The sequence below is a fragment of the Podarcis filfolensis genome (genome assembly GCF_964270895.1).
Source record: "Podarcis filfolensis genome assembly, chromosome: 6".
In the NCBI taxonomy this organism is placed as follows: domain Eukaryota; kingdom Metazoa; phylum Chordata; class Lepidosauria; order Squamata; family Lacertidae; genus Podarcis; species Podarcis filfolensis.
In genome coordinates, this window is record NC_139609.1 from 49,977,630 (window position 1) to 49,996,767 (window position 19,138).

General features: G+C 48.5%; 1 protein-coding gene across 4 annotated transcripts; it reads right to left on the reverse strand.

The window, feature by feature from the left end:
• Nucleotides 1-154: 154 nt before the first annotated feature.
• Nucleotides 155-16,271, reverse strand: B4GALT2 (beta-1,4-galactosyltransferase 2). Of its 4 annotated transcripts, XR_014549475.1 has the most exons (8): nucleotides 15,905-16,138; nucleotides 7,606-7,982; nucleotides 6,071-6,306; nucleotides 5,221-5,411; nucleotides 3,386-3,508; nucleotides 2,884-2,988; nucleotides 691-1,706; nucleotides 155-659 (listed from the first exon to the last, which is right to left on the reverse strand). XR_014549475.1 is itself a non-coding variant. In XM_083619943.1 (7 exons), the coding sequence occupies exons 2-7, from the start codon at nucleotides 7,913-7,915 to the stop codon at nucleotides 1,556-1,558; spliced, it is 1,116 nt and encodes a 371-aa protein (XP_083476069.1). In that variant the 5' UTR covers nucleotides 7,916-7,982; nucleotides 15,905-16,271; the 3' UTR covers nucleotides 155-1,555. The 4 variants fall into 4 exon arrangements, 3 of the variants coding, with proteins under 3 accessions (XP_083476069.1, XP_083476070.1, XP_083476071.1); XM_083619943.1 differs by having other exon boundaries at nucleotides 155-1,706; nucleotides 15,905-16,271; XM_083619944.1 differs by lacking the exon at nucleotides 15,905-16,138 and adding an exon at nucleotides 15,451-15,649 and having other exon boundaries at nucleotides 155-1,706.
• Between the last annotated feature and the right edge of the window lie 2,867 nt (nucleotides 16,272-19,138).

Here is a 19,138-nt window from a genome sequence, read left to right on the forward strand (position 1 = left end):
CTGGTTTAAACAAACATGTTGGGGAAGCACAATGAGGTGCCATTCATTTGGAAACGAATTTAATTCTTAATTTTGTACCTTGCCAAGATAGATTGCATAAACCTGCAGTGTTGCCTCTATCCACAGACCCCACCTGAATCCCATAGGCAAGGAGTCTCCCAAGTTTTGAAACTTTATTGAATACAAAAGTCTGATCGTAGTGACCAGTGCTGCATTCACCATAGGCTTGAAAAGGGATCAAAACATTCAAATGTACAAAAGTCACCAACACCTGGGCTGCGCAACACGCTGGTGCCTGGCTTCAAGCCTGGCCCAGCTGCCATCCCAAAGTGGACCAGCGCAGGAGATTCTACCTGCCAGGCACCATAACCAGAGATGAGGGACACCAGCAGCTTCCTAGCTCCAGGAATTAGGCACACGGCCACCATGTGTCATGAGCAGACGGTCGGACCCAGGGGCCTGGCCTCAGGTGGTGGCAGATGGCAGCTTGACAAAGAGGGCACGATGAGTGGTCAACGGCAGGTTGCCTGGCAGATGGCGGGAAGGTTGATTGGTGAGTGAGGGTTGGTATGGGGTAAGTGGGTTGGAGGTGAGAGGTAGGGGACAGGCAGCAAGAAGCCAACTTCACCTTCCTCTGTTCTGTAGCCATGGCCATAGGCCTATCGGTGCCTGTAAAAAAGAGAAGCTAGCCCACACCAGAGAGTAGGCAGAACCATGCCATTTTGATTCCACCCTTGCTGAGAAGTGAAGCACACACTGCCCAACCAATATTCCCCATTCACAGACAGAAGAGCAAACACTGCTAGGAAGAATGACCTGTTGTCCCTTGACAGACAGGCTACCTGTCACACTAACCCAGGAAGCACTCAAGTATTCTAATGAGGGTTTTGTATAAAACGCCCCTGTGTTACTGGAGCCAGAAGTGACACCCAGGGCCCAGCAGGGGGACAGCACCAAGCCATGAATGGAGGTGGGCAGTGGCCAGGCCCATGAGAGCTTCTCCTTTGGAAGAGCTTCTCCTCAGCTGGGCACGAGTGAACCACCTGGACACCTTGCGAGCTGGCATTTGTCGTAAGGCCAGGCCACCCCCTGGAAGGAAGGCTCAAATGGCACTCTTGCACACTGAGAGGAAAGGAAAACAACTACCTGTACTGTACTTCCGGGATCCTTAAGGGATGCCGCTCTGTGAAAAGTTCTGGGAGAGGATAGGGAGGTTCAAGAACCTGCACAAGGTTTCTCTGCTCTCAGTGCCTTCCAGCCAGGAGTGGGGCTTGGCTGTGCCCAGGACCCCTAAGCGCTGCGCCAGGCACCATGACACACTCACACTTCCTCCCCAACCTGTGAAGGGCACTGTGGAGAACTGACTAGTGATCAGGAGATGGGCTTCAGCCAAAGGCTGGGGCAAGGCGAAGGTGTAGTCTTGGCCTTTCCCGCATCCCCACAAAGGAGGCAGACAGCTCCTCCAAGCCAGGACACAGTCCTCTGAACCAGTCAGGGCTGGGATCCGCACAGCTCCTCATGCATGGGGCCATGGGCAGAGCCAGGCAGCAAAGAGTCAGCCCCGAGGGGGGCGTGGTGGTGGGCGGCCAATCTCCACGGTTACATTGGTGTACATGGGACGACGAACCACCTCCACCAGGCGGTACTGAAGCGAGCCAATGCCATCGCGTTTCATGGTCACCTTGGTATTCTGGATTTTGGTGAACCTGCCAGGAGAACCAGAGAAAAACTCATCTTACACATGAAAGTAGGCAGTTAGGTTAATTCAAGTTAAACCTACAAGCCATTCCTTGATGAATGGAATAGAGCAGGCTTCCTCAATCTTGGCCCTCCAGATATTTCGAGACTACAATTCCCATCATCCCTGACCACTGGTCCTGCTAGCTAGGGATCATGGGAGTTGTAGGCCAAAAACATCTGTAGGACTGAGTTTGAGGAAGCCTGGAATAGAGAGTCTAATGACAGTTCAGGCCACTTGGAAGGATTTTGGGTAGAGCCTTACGTGACATTATCCACGCACAATAAAGCAATTTCTTATGTCAGATTTCCAGCATACAAAGCACTGTGGGACTTCCAAAATGAAATTGTGTCTTCTGAACACATGAACGGACAGTCACCATGCACAGCCCTCCCAGGTTGAAAGTCCCAAGTAACAGAGTGAGCTTCTCCACCCAGAGCTCAGCTGTAAAACAACAGTCCCTGTCAAATGATATAGCAAGGTTGCAAAGTGTGATGGCGTCATAGGATCCTGGAGGGCCATGGATGGTGACTGCATTTAGTTTTCATGATAGGTGATTACTACCACCACACAACCTTCTCAAGTGGAATGTCAGGGTCTCATGAAATAAGGTTTAGTGTATTGCCCTGAAACCATGCCAGCTGTGGCTTTTCTCTGGTTCCAGACAATAAATGTTAGGGCACAGGACAGGAGTGCCTTTCTCTTTCCTTGCCTAGAACTAGCAGAACATAGATTTAACCAAACACACCTGGTGCATGGTTGGGACTCTGATTCATGTCTGTGTCTCTTAGAAGAGGCAGAGAGCGGAATTAAAACGGGGGGTAGATCAGAAAGAGAGGAATGCACACGCAGTAATAGAAAACACTCTCTGGGGGAAGGCTAAGGACTTGTAGGCTATCTTGGTTTGTTTCATGGACATTCTACAGGGAGGCAAACAAATGTGGCCCCTCTCTGCTCATGAGGTGTAGAGTAGTATGCTATAAAAGGGAAGATGTGTCTGGAAGATTATATTCCATTGGAAATCAGGCTTGAAAGCCATTATGTGCCCAGGGAAATGGTGCAGAAATTTTGTGGGAGCTTTCTATCTCCTTATGTAGCTTGCAATGGACTAGGTAGGGAGCTAGCAAGCACATTGTCTCTCTCACCGCTGGGGATTGGGCTCGTTGTGTCGGTCACGCTCGTGCTTGATCATGCGGTAGCGCCCAATGCGGGCATCAGGACGTGACACTTTCATGCCATTAAGCGAGATCCTGTGTGAAGAAAAAGTGCAGCTCAAAGACCAGCAGACAGGTTGGGGGCAAACTCTAAATAAAGCTGGAGTTAGTCCTCACCCTCCAGTCCTCAGCACCCCCAACCCCTTCTGCCTTTCAGAGTATTGGCTCCCCAGGCCCTGCCTGTTATGTGCTGTGGAATACCAACCTGCCTATGTCCTCCTCTCTCAGATTTGGGAGCATTGTTATAGAAAAGGCAGGTGTTGCATATTACCACCTGCCATTTGCACAGCTACCCCACCCCAGAAGAGAATGCTGTTCCCTGCCACTCAGCACATTCCCAGGAGACACCACACGGAAAAACAGACTACATGGCTACTACAACCAACTTGCAGAGAACAAGTTCTGGCTAGGCTTGGCCCAGCCTCTCACGCACCGGTTAAAGATGTCGTCATCTTCCCCACCCCAGCCCCAGTACTCGTTAGGGAAGCCATTGATCTTCAGAAACTGTGTCTTGCTCAGGCCAGAGACACCTCCGAAGTAGCCAGAGTATGGCAGCCTGCAGAGGACAAGCAGGAGAGATGGGAATCAGTCAAGCCACGAATGGGTTCAGGAGCACAGAACCTGGGTGGTCCAAGCTACACCTGACACAGTCTAAATCCCAGTTTCCAAATCAGCCATGTGATGGCAACCCATTGCTCCCACTGCATCAGGTCTCTCCTAAATCCTTCCCATTTCCCTTCTCCTTAGCTGGAATGCAGGGTTCCATTTTATACACACTGTACCTCCTCCATCTCCTTTTGCCATGTTTGGCAGGTAAGAATATAGGCAACACAGAACATTCACATGGGGATCCTGTCTGCTTGTTTACATCACCTTCATATAGGTTTTGCAAGCGCCCATTCCATAATGTAGTATCACAAGGACTTCCCTGGAGCATTTCATCTAGTCATATAAGAGGCAGCAAAGTTTAAATTAGGGGTATGGACCAAACGGAAGATTCAGTCTGGACCTTGAGTCAGTACTTCAGAAAACAACATGCCTAAGTCCCAAGTGCTTCTGAGTTGGGGAAAAACAAGATTTCATTTCCCCTCGTTCACTATTGGGTTGTTGTTGTTTTTTAAGCTATACCTTTCCCCCTTTTTACAGTGGATAAAATTTGCAGGCACATTAGCTGCTCCACAGTGGATTCAGCCAGCCAAATAGTTCCAGGGTGGGGCTTTTTTCTGTCAGGTACCTTTGAAATTTTATGGTTATTTTTCTAAGGAAACTTTTCCCCCTCCCCCACTATTGGATGAAATTTGCAGGCATCAGAGTCTCCAAGAAAGATGAATCCTGTCAAATTTCTCAATGATAGCTTCATTGGTTTTCCCACAAGGACAGCCTTCACAGTTTGGGGATGGGTAAAAAGTGTTCACTTAAACTTCCCATGTCTTTTGAGGGCAATTATTCGGAAACCAGACATGAAAGAAGTTTCCCTAGGTATGAAACTTGCCAATGGCAGACAAATTGGTTCAATTTTTGTGAACTAGGGACTTTTAAAGTTAATCTTGGGAGTCAGGGGACAGAACTAAAAATGATTTCCTTTCCTCCTCACAAAGCACTGGGGTTGAAGACTCCAGGTGAACTCATTCCCTCTGGTTACAAGCTTGACCTGTCAGTCACAGCAAAATCCCGCCCCCCTTACCCTGGCATTTGTTCTACTTCAGCCATTCCACACCCCTTGTGTTTTCCTTATACACTAAGGTTAGCTACATTAGTTTTGCTTTCAGCAGGCAATTGTCAGAGTTGTCACGGTGCCATGAGGCACTTTGGTTAATCCCCACTTTGTCTCTGGATCCCTGAAGAGGTTCCACTTTGTCTCGGACAATCCCAGAATCCCTGCAAAGCACACTGCATTGGCTTGGGATTCATCCAAAGCCGTTGTATATCTCCACTTTTAAGTACAAAACCCCTGCAAATTATGAAGAAATGTGACATGGTAGTCTTAAGAATGGGGGAGGTTCCTGTACTGTAATCTGGATAAGAAACATATTTCACAGCTTGCAGGTCCCCACAAGGTCCAAGCCACACAGAATGAGAGCACACACTGCAGGAGGGATATTTCTCCCCATACGGTCTCCAACAAGGCAGTCTCAATTATGCTACATTGGCAAGGTAAGTTATGTGTGCAATAAAGTCATATGTTCGTCCTTCCATTTTGCCTCTGACACTCTGAACAATTTCAAGGGGCCACTGGCATTTCAAAAAGATCAAAGTGCACAAACTCACCGGAAGCCAAACTTATCCATGGCAACAGCAAAGTGCCGGGGTTGGTCATAACAGCGATAGAGATTCCGGTCATCCATGGGCACTAGGTCAACGTCGCTGAAGATGAAGCAGTCATAGCTCTCATCATCTCGAAGGGCTTCTAGGAAGCCCACATTCAACAGCTTAGCTCGGTTAAAGGTGTCTTCACCAAACTGTATGGAAAGATAATGAAGGACGGGGTCACATCAACTGCCACGACCCTCTTTCTCTTACCTGATGCAGCTGGCTGACCTCTCTCTTGTTACATTTCATTGTGAATAACATTCTATTTTTTTCTAGAACTGTTCTATCTCCCTTTATAGATCTTGCAAAGTCCCACCAACTGTATTTCAGGTTTATTGTCATGTCAGAGAGCAGGCCTGATTTTTTTAAATGAGAAGCAAGTGAGAAGCATCTACGTCACATTCCACACTTACCATAGGTGCAAAGTTCATGGTGCATTGTAAGGCCCACACTCTGCTTCCTCCACAAAGCAGGAAGCCTTTGCTTCCAATCAGAACAGAGATGCATATATTCATGAAAACTAACATACCGCTTTCCCTAATCAGGTTCCTCTCAAGGGAACCAGATGGACCTATGTTCTAAACCCAACCATCTTGCTCTCTTCCGCATCTGTGGTGCCATTAGGACAGAACTTTGGGTCAGATATCTAGGCCCTACTCCTTCTGCTTTGGAGCACAGCAGGGCTGGAACACCATATTTTGACGTAATGCACATTACCATCTGAAGGGGTTGCCCATGAGACCATTCAGTCCAGAATGCTCAGTGACCCAAGTGCACCACTGCCCCCACATTATCATTCTCTACGCACCTGGTTAATTATATAGATGCCGTAAGACACCTTCTGGCGCCGTAGAATCGGGTGCAGGTAGTGCAGCCAGTACTTGAGGTGGTGCTCCCGGTGCCGGAACGGAATGAGGATGGCCACCTTCTGGCGAGGCACACAGTCTGGGGGAGAATACTTGCCGCCCTCCCGCACATCTGGGTTTTCCCGTTGCACCCGCTCCATGCTCATGGGAGTGCTGAACTCGATAAGGAGCCGGCCCACTGCAGGAGAAAGGACTCCATTATCTATGCATCAGCCACAGCCTCTTGACTTACACAAACAGCTCATGTCCCTTTCACCAGCCAAGTTGGCAGGGCACTGCCCAGGAAAAAATCAGCAAAGAAACCTAAAAACTGAAACATGTATCAAGCATAGAGACAGCAAACAGTCAAAGCAGAGTTAACTCGAATACCCAGCTAAGTGATTCAGAGTTAAGAGGAAAGGTTGTTGCTTGTTGCAGATTGCATTGTTTAATAAAAGTTTTAGCCCGAGTTTAATATTAATACAGTCATACCTTGGGTTAAAGTAGCTTCGGGATGAGTATTTTCGGGTTGGGCGCTGCGGCGACCTGGAAGTAACGGAGCGCGTTACTTCCGGGTTTTGCCGCTCGCACATGCGCAGGCGGTCAAAATGACGTCACGCACTTGCGTGGAAGCAGCGAATTGTGACCTGCGCACGCACAGACGTGGGTTGCATTCACTTCAGGATGCAAACGGGGTTCTGGAACGGATCCTGTTCACATCCAGAGGTACCACTATACCAAAGCTTATGCTTCAACTCTTTATCCACCTGTCAGGAATAAGGATATTAAGTTCTCTATGCCTTAAATGTTTTGCCCCCTAGGGTGAGGAGATGCTCTATTTTGGTTTTCACCAACCAGGTGCTCTCCAGATGTTTCTGCGCTACAAGTTTCATCAGCCACAGCCAGTCCAATACATCTGGAGGGCATCAGGTGAGTGAAAGCTGGTCTACTTCGTGCATTCATTAGAAGAGATCAGCATAAGAAGGAGCTAGCCCTTGTAGCCCCTACTAAGCCATGTCTGTGCAGAAGCTGAGCCCTTTCCCCAATTACTTGTAGCCCACTTGCAGAAAGGCACCAGCTAGGTACAGTGGGGCTGGGAAAGAGACAAGGAGTTGCCATGGCAAAAAAGGAAATAAAAAGTCTGCTATCTGATCACTGTAAATATACTAAGAACACTATTCAGTTTGCCAGCTTTCAACAAATACTGTCTACATATTCCCAACTGTTTTTCCACTGCAGGATTGGCTCCAATGGTAGAGGCTATTGGAGCCTATGATTTGCAATACCATGCCTGTTCTGCAGATTCCTAGATCTTCTAGTTCCTATTATCAGGAGCCAAAGCCACTTGACATATTTGCATTGACAGGCAGCAGAGACAGGGAAACAGCAGGTGGCAAGCAGGGCACAAATAAACCCAATAAGTGCAATACAGTTTCCCCACTAAAGGGCCTTCTGTAGGACACGGCATGAGGCAGACAGAGCTCATCTGTAATCTTACCTAGGCCAGGAGGCATCTCTGGGCAAGGTGGTAAGGGCTTCTCGGTGACAGTGCTGTTCATACTGACGGACTTCACACTCGGGGCCAGGAGCTCAGGGCCCAGAGGCCCGGCGGTCCCGTTAGGCCGAGAGACGTTGACGTAGGGCAGAGTGCGGGAGGAGTTGCGCATATTGAAGCGGCTGAAAAAGTCCAGGCGCTGGGCGTAGACATCAAAGTAGAGGATCATGATGATGAGGAAGTGCAGTAAACATAAGAGCAGCACAGCTTTGCAGATCCTCTCCAGGGTCACTCCCACCAGCAATCTGCTCATCTTCTGGGCACAGGCCAGCCAGCATCAGGGGGGCACAGTGTAGGGGGCTCTGGCCCAGGCACCAAGCCTGTTTGGGAAAGATGGAGGGGTCAGCAAATACACCTTCCCTACCAGCAGCACCCACCAAACACTCTCATAAGAGCACAGTGTGTTAAAGGCAAGCAAGTACTACCCCTTCTGTCTTCCCCACAAATTTTGGGCATGTTTCATGGGGAAAGGGTGGCCATCCTATCACTACCATCACCCACAACCTGCAGAATGACTATGCATGCTTACACTATGGCATTGATTCCAGTCTAAGTAGATGAGCTTTTTCAATCTAATAACTCTCCTGACATTCTATCTCCCCCTATAAAGAAATGTTGGCAAATGGGCAAGAAGCAGCCCAGCCAAAGAAACAAAAACAAAAGAGATGAAGGGCTGGCACTCAACAAGGGGTTATTAAGAAGGAAGGAGAGGGCTTCCCACTTGCCAGCACTGATATCCTCCTGCCCTTAACATCAGAAATGAAAGAAGGGCAGGTGTCCCTTGAGCTTTGGGGAGGGCAGACACAGGAATCAAGAGGGGAATGATCCAAGTTAGGCAATGCATCCCTTTCCAGGGATCAGGGCCTGTCTTATCTCTCCAACAGCAACTCAGATACCAGCTCTGGAACTAGACCTTTACCACAACAGACCAGCACCCCTTACGCCCTCTTTTCTGTATTCAATTATCCTTTGCTCCCTCAAAGACCTACATCCTGCACACACAGACATGACAGATAACACAGATCAATCACCCATCATCACACCTCTTATCAGAAAAAGGCACCAGTTCCACAGCATTTGGAAGGGAACAATTCTCAACAGGAGCTTTATTTAAGAGGGACTGTCCCACTTTCACTTTGAAATCCTGCCATCCCATGCTGGAGTCCCTTTTGTGTGTGTGTGGAGGGGATAAAAAAGGCAAGCTGGATCTAAGGCACAATTGCACACATGTGGAGAGTATCTGATCTTATCCTTATCAGCAGGATCCCCCCTCATCTATGACAACGAATTTGTAGGATAATAGCAGAAAGCAGGCAGAAAGAACAGAACGCAGAGCAGGGCTGCACTCCTAGCCCCACTTATCTGGAAGTAAGCCCCACTGTGTTTAATAGGACTTGCTTCTGAATAGAGGGATGCGGGTGGCACTGTGGTCTAAACCACTGAGCCTAGGGCTTGCTGATCGGAAGGTCGGCAGTTCAAATCCCCGCAATGGGGTGAGCTCCCGTTGTTCGGTCCCAGCTCCTGCCCACCTAGCAGTTCGAAAGCACATCAAAGTGCAAGCAGATAAATAGGTACTGCTCCGACAGGAAGGTAAATGACTTTCCTTACGCTGCTCTGGTTTTGCCAGAAGTGGCTTAGTCATACTGGCCACATGACCTGGAAGCTGTCTGCAGACAAACGCCGGCTCCCTCGGCCTATAGAGCGAGATGAGCGCTGCAACCCCAGAGTCATTCGCAACTGGACCTAATGGTCAGGGGTACCTTTACCTTTACTTCTGAATAGGAATGGTTAGGATGGCACTCTTAGGATTCCCAAGGAGACTAAAGTCTAACTAGAGAAGTAACCTTAGGATTCCCAAGGAGTCTGAAGTCTAATTAGAGAAGTAAATTTTCTGGAAATATTGAAGCCATGATTAAAAAACCCAGGGTTTTTTCCACCACTACCTCAAAATAGACATTTCTGGGGACCCTGAAACATTTGCAATACTTTTGAAATGCACTATGCAGATTGAGGGTGTTAGGGGAGGAGGAGTACCTCTGGCAGCGGACTCGTAATGCTCTTTCTGGGAAAGTTTGTCCGTGTTTGGTTCCCACCCTGCACTCAGCTCTCATCTGTGGCTCCTATAGGCTGTCAGAATGTGACAGTGGCACACTCCAGGAAATGGCTTCAACTGGCCAGCTAAACCAGGTAAGGGTGGCCAATGGATCTCAAATCCTCAGTAAGTTAAAGACTTTCCCTGCATGCAAAGACAGGCTCCAACATGTTCAGCAGAAGAGACCAATAGTGGGCCAAGTGGTCAAGAAGGTTGTAAGGAACCTAGCATCTCTTTGGTTCTGCCAGTTTATGAGGAGCAGGCAAAGCACTATACAGAGAGAATAAATCATCAACATTATAGCAAGACAAAGAATATTATTGTCTCCTCCAGACCTCCAAAGTGTCAAGCAGACATAAAGCACTCAATTCCATAAAAAGAACTGAGAGGGGGAAAGAGGGTGACCAAGACTCAATGGATACTACATGGAAGTTAATCAGTCTCATTTTCAGAGCTATTGCCATCAGTTTCCGCTTCTTAATATCTGTCATCATATTTATCAGACTTCTAAAACCTCTACTTTCTCCACTCACACCCACAGTCCTTTGAGGCCCAGGCAAGAGCACAGAAACAAACCCAACAACTGTGCCAACAAGAGGAAGCCCACAAGCAAAGTAACTGGATCTTTCTCATGTCAATTGCAGTGCCTCACAGAGGTAGCAATGCAACTTGCTTTTGCATTTGAGAATTGTGCTTTCAGTGTGCAACTCATGACCTGCTTATTCTAAGTGTACAGGAATAATATTTTAAGGATCTTGTACTATACAAAGTCTTACATAAAAGTATTCCTATTACGTAGTTTTTAGAAATCATTTTGGGGGGTAAAACTCTATCCACCATTCCAAAAGAAAATGTTTCATAAGTCTATTTTTTCACTTTTAGGGGCAGGGGAAGGCTTTTTGGTGTGGAACTGGGTATCCCCCCAAATATTTTTGTTTCCCTGCCCAGACCTTCATAATCCCTGTCAGGGAAAAGTGCAGGGTATAAATATATAATCATCATCATCTCAAGTTAAAAGGTAAAGGTAAAGGTACCCCTGCCCATACGGGCCAGTCTTGACAGACTCTAGGGTTGTGCGCTCATCTCACTCTAGAGGCCGGGAGCCGGCACCGTCCGCAGACACTTCCGGGTCACGTGGCCAGTGTGACATCGCTGCTCTGGCGAGCCTGCACCAGAGCAGCACACGGAACGCCGTTTACCTTCCCGCTATAAAGCGGTACCTATTTATCTACTTGCACTTAAGGGTGCTTTCGAACTGCTAGGTGGGCAGGAGCTGGGACCGAAAGACGGGAGCTCACCCCGCCGCAGGGATTCGAACCGCCGACCATACGATCGGCAAGTCCTAGGCACTGTGGTTTTACCCACAGCGCCACCCGCGTCCCTGAAATATCAGCTTAAAAATAATAATAAACCTGCTCCTTTAATTCATTCTAGCTGTTTGAAATGTTAGGAAGTACTGAACATGGGACTGTGTGTAAGTAGGTTTTGTTAGAACAGGGGTGGAGAACTTTTGGCCCTCCTGGCGTTGATGGAATACAACACTCATCATCCCTGTCCACTGTCCATTTCTGCGGTGGGGCTGATGGGTAGTTCAGAAACATCTGAAGGGCCAGGGGTTCTGCATCCCTGTGTTAGAAGAAGAATAAAGTCTCTATAACAACAGATTTATTTATTTTGAGTCTTACCTTATGCCAAAGTCAAACATTTCACTGCACACACTGCCACTGATGGAAGGAAATAGGAGTTTTCAAGTAACTACTTCAGGCACCACGACAAAGCATCTGGCTCTCAGCTTAATACAGAGGAAAGTTATAATAAGCTGTTTCATTCAGGCAAATGCTGGGCTAATCACAAAGCATTTAGCACGTCAGACAGCTGCATATTCAGTACATTCACCCACATACCTTAATCCCATAAAATCTCTTTCATCCTTTGTGACTGAAACAGCAGACTTTCTGCCTTACTACTGCACTATAGAGTTCTATGACCCTCACAAAAAGGGAAGAAGCCAATAGCTCTCTCCTTACATGGGGAGGCAGTGAATAACAGAATAATAGAATACAAGGGACCACGAGGATTATCTATTCTAGTCCAACCACCTGCAATGGAATCTTTCACCCAACATGGGGCTCAAACCCTTGACCCTGACCCTGAGATTATGAGTCTCATGCTCTTCCAATTGAGCTGTCAGAATAAATTTTGGTTTTGAGTGTGGGAGTAGTCACTCTTTCCAAAATATGTATGCACAAGAAAACACTCCCGTATTCATTTTACAACAATCAGTTGATCATCACTACTTCCCTTCCGCCTCCAAATTCACAACGACTGTGGGCAGTGTCCAATGCTCCTGTTCCACTGGTACAAAAGACCTTGCGCTAATGGAATGGAACCTCCTCTCCCATTCAGCTCCACATGCACTCTCAAAATCAGCTCTGGAGGATTGGGGAACCCTCTGGAGAAGATTTTGGGGGAACACCAGGGGTAGGAGAAGAAACAGAAGTGCCACTGTGCCAGCAGGACTCTGTTGATGCTGCTTTGGATGCAACCCTAACGGATAGGAATCTTCACTTCATCCAGGTCTAGATCACACAGCCAACAGATTAAATTGTAACACTCTTCCTAAAGATCTATCATCTGACCTGAAGGTTTGGAGCGAGGTTGAATGCTTTCCCATGGGGGAAAATGCATGCACAAAGTAATGTAAATGTCAGGGAAAGCATGGATTTCTCCCAAACATCCACATTTCTATGTGCAGGTAGTTTTTATATCAGCTGTGAGCTAGGGGTTGAAAAGAGTTGAACTAAAATGACAGCATTCACCCTGGCACACAAACCACAGCTTTTCACAACTTCTGAAATACATGCTGGGACATTATATGGGGATAGAACAGAAGTCTTGAGTCCTGGATCTTTTGCACTAGGTCCTAGATCTCTTGCCCCCCTCCTTTTTTTTTTTTTTTTTTTTTTTTGCAAAACCATTTTGCTTGCAGGCTAGCTTTCCCTTTGAAAGGGAGCCTAAATTTACACCTACACGTGAACGGAAATTAACATATGCAAATATATATATCATGGGCATGTGCCCTGAGTATTTTAATGCCCCTAGGTATGTTTATTGTGAATGCAGCAGAGTGGAAAAAGGATTTATAAGGCACTCTCATTTAATTTTAACCTTGCATGTCCCAATCATCCTACTTACTTGCTCCAGGACACAGTGAAGAAAGTGCAATGAGAGGAACAATATAAACATCTGAGCTGAAGCAACAATTCCCATTCCAGAGATTCACACATCTCACCTGCCGCTACGGCACACCCAACAAAGCATACACTAAGGAGAGCTCAAGAGCAGAAGACAACATAGCCAGGGGCATTCTGATGGTCCAGGGAATGAAAGAAGCCCCGTACAAATTTGCAGCTTCCTTGCCAAACCAACCGACACCAGCACCACTGCTGTATATGGGTCATGCTCCAAGCCAAAGCGGGTTGCAGAGCACATCACACTGGTCTCAGGGCCATGTAGCTTCCTAACGGTTCGCAATGGGCTGGGTGCACTTGCTCTACTCAACCACATTGCAGAGCTGGAATCTCAAAAGTAGCCATTTCTCAGAACATGTGCCAGGACGGCATCCCAGTGCCTTGCTGAGTCTGCTGGAGGAATAACCTCACCAGAGTTTGCTCTATTCGTGGTGAAGATAACAAGGCCTTGCTTAAATGGAAGGGTGTGGGGAACCTCAGAGGCAGTTTTACGGTAGCGCGACCAGTTTGGCCGCACTAGGCACTGGCACCACTGGGGGCACCACAACAGTGATGTAGAACGGGGCACGAGAGGTGGGGGGCACCAAAGTTTAGCATCACACAGGGTGCCACTGAGATTTGGGGATCCAAAGTCTGCCACTGGGAACCTGAAGATTGAGAAAACCAGTCCAAACACATCTTTGTTCACAATAAGATGGCTCCTCTTAAGGAACAAAATATCTCAAAACAGAATATGTGGATACACATTGGCATCCTAGAAACACCACGTTTTACCTGTCAACCAGATGTCTCTTGTCCTAAAGCAGCCCTTGTCAACTTAGCACCCTCCAAAGTTTTGAACTATAACTCCCAAACAGCCCTTAGATGGCACATGCTAGCTTTGCCTGGTAGAGGTTGTAGTCCATAATGTAATTCCTTCAAAATTGTGGCTTTCCTGCACTCTGGCTAGTGGAGTGGCTGCCAAAGGAATATAATTATCTCCTCCCAGGAGCTTTGCTGGTCCCCGAGTTCATCCTCAGATACTTCCTTTGCCAACCTACATCCACTGCATTCAAGAAAACCCTTGGCCTCCTCTCACACAAGAGGATGAGAAACAGAGGCAGAAGTCAGAAACTGCTTAAGTGGCAACTTTGCCCGTGTGTCAGAGACAGCTCATCTCTGGGGCAAGAAAGACTATTTGTGAAGCTAGTACACATTGCAGGAGCCCATTAGCCACCATCTTATTCCTAGGATATTATCTACAGCAGCCTCTTAAATGAGATGGCATCCCAGGTCTGCCTGTGTTTTCCCTCACAGGAGTCTCTCCATTCCTTTCCCCTCGATTAAGTATGTAGCTGGATATCCCATTGTACAAACAGAGTGCAGGCAAGCTGTGCAAAATACAAGTTAGCAAAGCTGGAGAGATGGGCTTTTGCAATGTTAACAATCCACTAATGGAGCCAGACTGCAGCTGGGCTGCTCCTTGGCTGTGAATAATTTATCTGGAAATTCAGTCTTGTCTTCTGCCTGATGATCACCAGAGAGCAGACACCAATGTTTATACAATTTGTGGGCATTAAAAAATATCCAGGTTTTAACTGGAGTCAGAAAACATAGCCTCGGGTCAATAATGTTCCTTGCTGACCTGACTTGGCATAAGCATCCCTAACAGTTACCTGTTTTGGAAAGTTACCTATCTACCTATCTGTGAAAACAGGAAAGTGAAACATTCGTAAATGGTGCCTGCAGGAAGGCACAGGCAGCACAGAGCCCCCTGCTTCCCAGGCACACACATTTCTAGGCTATATATAGTGCTAGCCCCTAGTCCCATATGGGCTCCCAAGGGGCAACAAAACCAGTTGGCTGAAGAGAAGCCCATGGGGAAGCCCTGGGAAAGGTAAGTGGATGCCAGCCAAGGGTTGCTGTTGTGTGTGTGTTTATTCCTCTTTCTTCTTTTTTTGCAAAACTGATCCAAAAGACAGCAACAAGGCCATTCTGTTCCACACAGAGCACACAGCCTGGTAAACATATACAAGCTCCATTATTTTCCGCCTGGGCTGCCTTGGCTGTGAGGCCCCTCGTTCCTAAAAGCAGCTGCCCCTTCCCTTTTCCTAAGAGAAAGGCTACATTGTTTCTCCACGGATCCCCCTGCCTGGAACAGGAAATCCCCCGTCTTGTCAGGAACCTCAAACGGGTAGAAGAACCTCAAAAGTGATCCGGCCCAGAGGCGGAGGGGCTGAGAACAAGCTTGTGCAGCAGGTGCCAGAGCGCCCCCCTCCCCAATTCCCAGGCGGCCCAGACACAGCCCCAGCCTTTCTCTGCTCGAAGAAGCGCCTTGGGGATTGTGCAGGAGCCATCTTGGGGGAGGGGGAGCGAGGCTGGCTGGGGGAGGGGCTCAAGTGCCAGCATCCTAGAGATACGCGCAGACAGACAGCCAGAGGCACACCTTTACTCTCGCCCACGTACCTGCTTGTAAACAGACATCCGTGCACAACTGTTATCTAGAGACACGCATCTACGCTGCACACCACCGAGAACTGGTACACGCGAGAGCATCCATCCGCGCCTCTCGACACACCTATGCCCAAGCCCATCGGTCCACACAATGCCCAGTTTGCCCAGGAGTGGGCGATCAGACGAAACATGGCTGAGGTGCCGAAGGAAGCGCCCCGCCTGGGGATGCGCCCCTGAACCCCGGAGGTGGGTGCAGGTGATGGAGGCGCCGAGAGGAGCCGTGTGAGGAAGACCTGCTGGGAACACACCCAGCCCCTTCTCCACAACAAAAGGAGGCTGGCAGCCGCAAAGGCAGGGTCTCTCTCTTCGCCCACCCGCCCGCCCGCGATGGGTGCAGCCCCTCTGGGCTCCCCGCCCCCGAGCAGCGGACTCCCTCCCCGGCTCGGCCCCGCTCGCTCCAGCTCACCGCCTGCTCGTTCCCGGCCGCGCCGTGCGCTCGTGGTGCCGCTGTCTCTCGGCGCCCGGGCCGGGCGGCTCAGGGGACGGCGCGGCGGCTCCCCCGGCCCCAGCCCGGCCCGGCCTCAGAGCGGGCGGCTGCCCGGCCAGCTGCAACAGCGGTTCCTGCGCCCCATCCCGGGCAGCACAGCGGAGCCCAGGCAGGACGACGAGCGGCGCCCACACCGGGGAGCGGATCAGGCCTGCTTGGGCGCGCCGGCAGCTCCGCCTCCTGCGCGCTCAGCGCCGCCCCTGCCAGCTCCGGCCAGCCATTCCCAGCCAGCCCGCTCCCCGGGCCGCCGTCTCCGCCGCCGCCGCCGCCCTCGTCAGCCCCGTTTAGTGCAACAGGACGGGGGGCTGCTCTCCAAGAAGTCACGTGGGAGATTAGGGAACGCGGAGAGAGCGTCTTCGGGATTGGTGGAGATCACAGGTTCCTCGCCGGCTCTCAGTCCCGATCAGAGGAGAAGATCTTAGGGGGTGGGGTGGGGAGTACCCATTCATCACACACGCACTCCAGCCAAGGCATGAATCTCATCACCCAGTGGTGATGATGCTCACCTGAGGGGTGAACCGGCGATGTATTGACCTCCTCTGCCGATCTGTGATGTATTTCGTACTTGTTTTGTGAATCTCATGTTATTGTTGATTTTATGCTGTTCGTCGCCATGATATTTTCCCATAATGTCAACTGTACACACCATATTGCAAATAAAATAAATAGAATCGCATATATTAAACGTTGTGGGCTCAGCTCCATGGGACACACACGTTTTCAGTCGTGGGCTCTGGAGCATGTGAAGATACAACAAGGGAACGGGTTTGACTGCATACAGAATGCATCTCCCTCCCTTCTAAATAGCCCACTCCTTTTTCTCACTTTTGAACTTAGCAGCAGGGCTCCCAGGTACGCAGGGTCCAGGCACGCAGAAATCTAGGCCCCACTCTTACAAAGGTACACCGAACAGGAGGAGTTGGGTTGCCACATCAAAAAAAAGAAGGAGCATTTAGTTGGTATTCCAAAATTAATGTTTTCTGTGGTTGTGAGTTTTTGACATGCGAGATAGGGTGGTGGCCCATCTGTCCCTTCCACAGAGCTCGCCACCCTGACCCATTTTCTGTGGCACTGTGGTTCATCATAAGCCACTTACTAGTCCTGCCCGCCATATTTTAAGCTAGAATATGGTGTTACTTAGGGTAACCAAAACCAGCAGGGAGCCTGAGCCCAACTGGTGAAATGCAACAAACAAGGAAGTTTGGGCCTCCTTCCAATCTGCAGCTCTCTAGAATTAAAAAAAAAAATCTCGCTTTTAAGATTCCTTTCAAGTCTAGGGTACTGCAAAAGCAAAGGGGAAGGTCCTTCCATTTCCTGATGCCTCTCCACTCTTCTCTGAATTTGGCATATAATGTTCAGGTGGCAAGTTTATAAGCACATCTGCTGAGGCCCCAGGACAGTGTTAACTGAATGTTTCCACTAAATGTGGCTTCACAGGACCCGCCTCTCAGCAGGGTTATATAGCCAGAAATGTAAAATGTGGCTGTCACCATGTTGGTGCTTGGTTAGGCAACTTGGAAATGAAGTGGAGATGCAAGGGAAATTCATGCTGCCGAAGGTATGATAGGGTGATGTCAATGCTGCCCACAGAAGCGGCACACAGAAGTCACACTTCTAGGCATGCTGGAGTAGAACAGAACCCAGCAAGTGGCAGTTGCCTCTCCCTGAAGCAAGCTCTGTATTAATAAGAACTTTGGGCTATCACTTGGATAAGGGGGTGCATAATCAGACCCATGGAATTTGGTAGGGTATAGATGTGCCTAACACCAGAGATTTGGGCTCTTCATTTCCAGCACTACATCAGTAATCAAAATATGCAAAATAAATAAAAATAAAGCATACATAAAATGTAACTCATCGGCTATAGCAAGGTATTAACTTGCTTAGGGTTTCCCAAAATGTCCATATGTTTAGGAGACTGTTATCCAACCTGTGTCTGCTAGTGCACTGTCACCTTCCTACCTGGCATGGACCATTCAAATGTTCTCTGTCTTGGTCTGTCTGTCTGCCGCCGCCCCCCACCCCACCAGTTCAGTTCAATTTGTGACTCCTTCCTCCCAAAGTTTCTCTTTCCAGCTGTACTATAGAATGCTTTTGGGATACATTTCCAGGTAACTGTGAACCGAGCCTTCTTCATAACGGACATTCTAGGAGAGAAGGAGCTCATTAAATGAGAATATGGTTTGGCAGACATGCTACATGTTAACAGTGGTGAGAGGCCCAGGAAATTTGAACGATGAACTTGTCATAGTTACATATATTTAATACAAATGCATCTTTCTTTTTATTTCATCTCTGTATCCTTTTCTTTAATAAATAGGATTGAACTTTAACTTGGGTAAACTATGGCAGGGCTGATGGAACATCACCCTCTCTGAACATTTTTGAGCTGAGACAAGCAAATAAATGCCACTTGTTTGTATGTTACACTTCAGAATGGCTGTTCTTGCAACTACACAGGTAGGCCTTGGGAAGAACTCACAATAGACAGCACTGTCTATCTTAGCAGTGGCAGTCCAAGGTTCTTATTTTTCTCCACTTGGTATCTTTTCAGTTGGAAATGCTAATTATTGAACCTGGGGCATTCTGCATGCAAACCATGTTTTCCCCCAGGGAACTATAACCTCTGCCAATAGGACCATGCTGCTGTTGCCAAGACAGTGCCATTAACACTAGCCTCCAAAATCTCCACACCCTAATACCCTCAAGAATCATCAGGAAGTATTGTTTGTTCCTCACTAGAATTTGGAGAACCCTGTAAGTTCCGAACAAAGAGCTTCTTTTGTTTTTCTCCCCTCTCAGCCACCCAGCCCCACCCAGCCTTCCCCTCCAACTATCATGTAACGTAACCTAATGAGTTCAGTGCTTCCAGGCACTCTGCAAGCCATGCCAACATTCTTGCCCAAGCACATCTGAGCTCCTTCAGTCCCAGTGCAATATTGCGGGGCTCATGTGTTTATTATTCTCTCTCTGTGTGAGAGCTGTCAAGCTCCCCAGTTCTTCTGTACAGCTTCGCATGCTAGCCTAGTGCCTCGATCTGGTAATCTTTACCTTCCTACCACACCCAGCAACTTGCATGCTCATTAAGTGGGAGGCAGGATACAAATATCCTGGAAGACTCTCCCCACAACACCCACCCACGATGCTACAAGG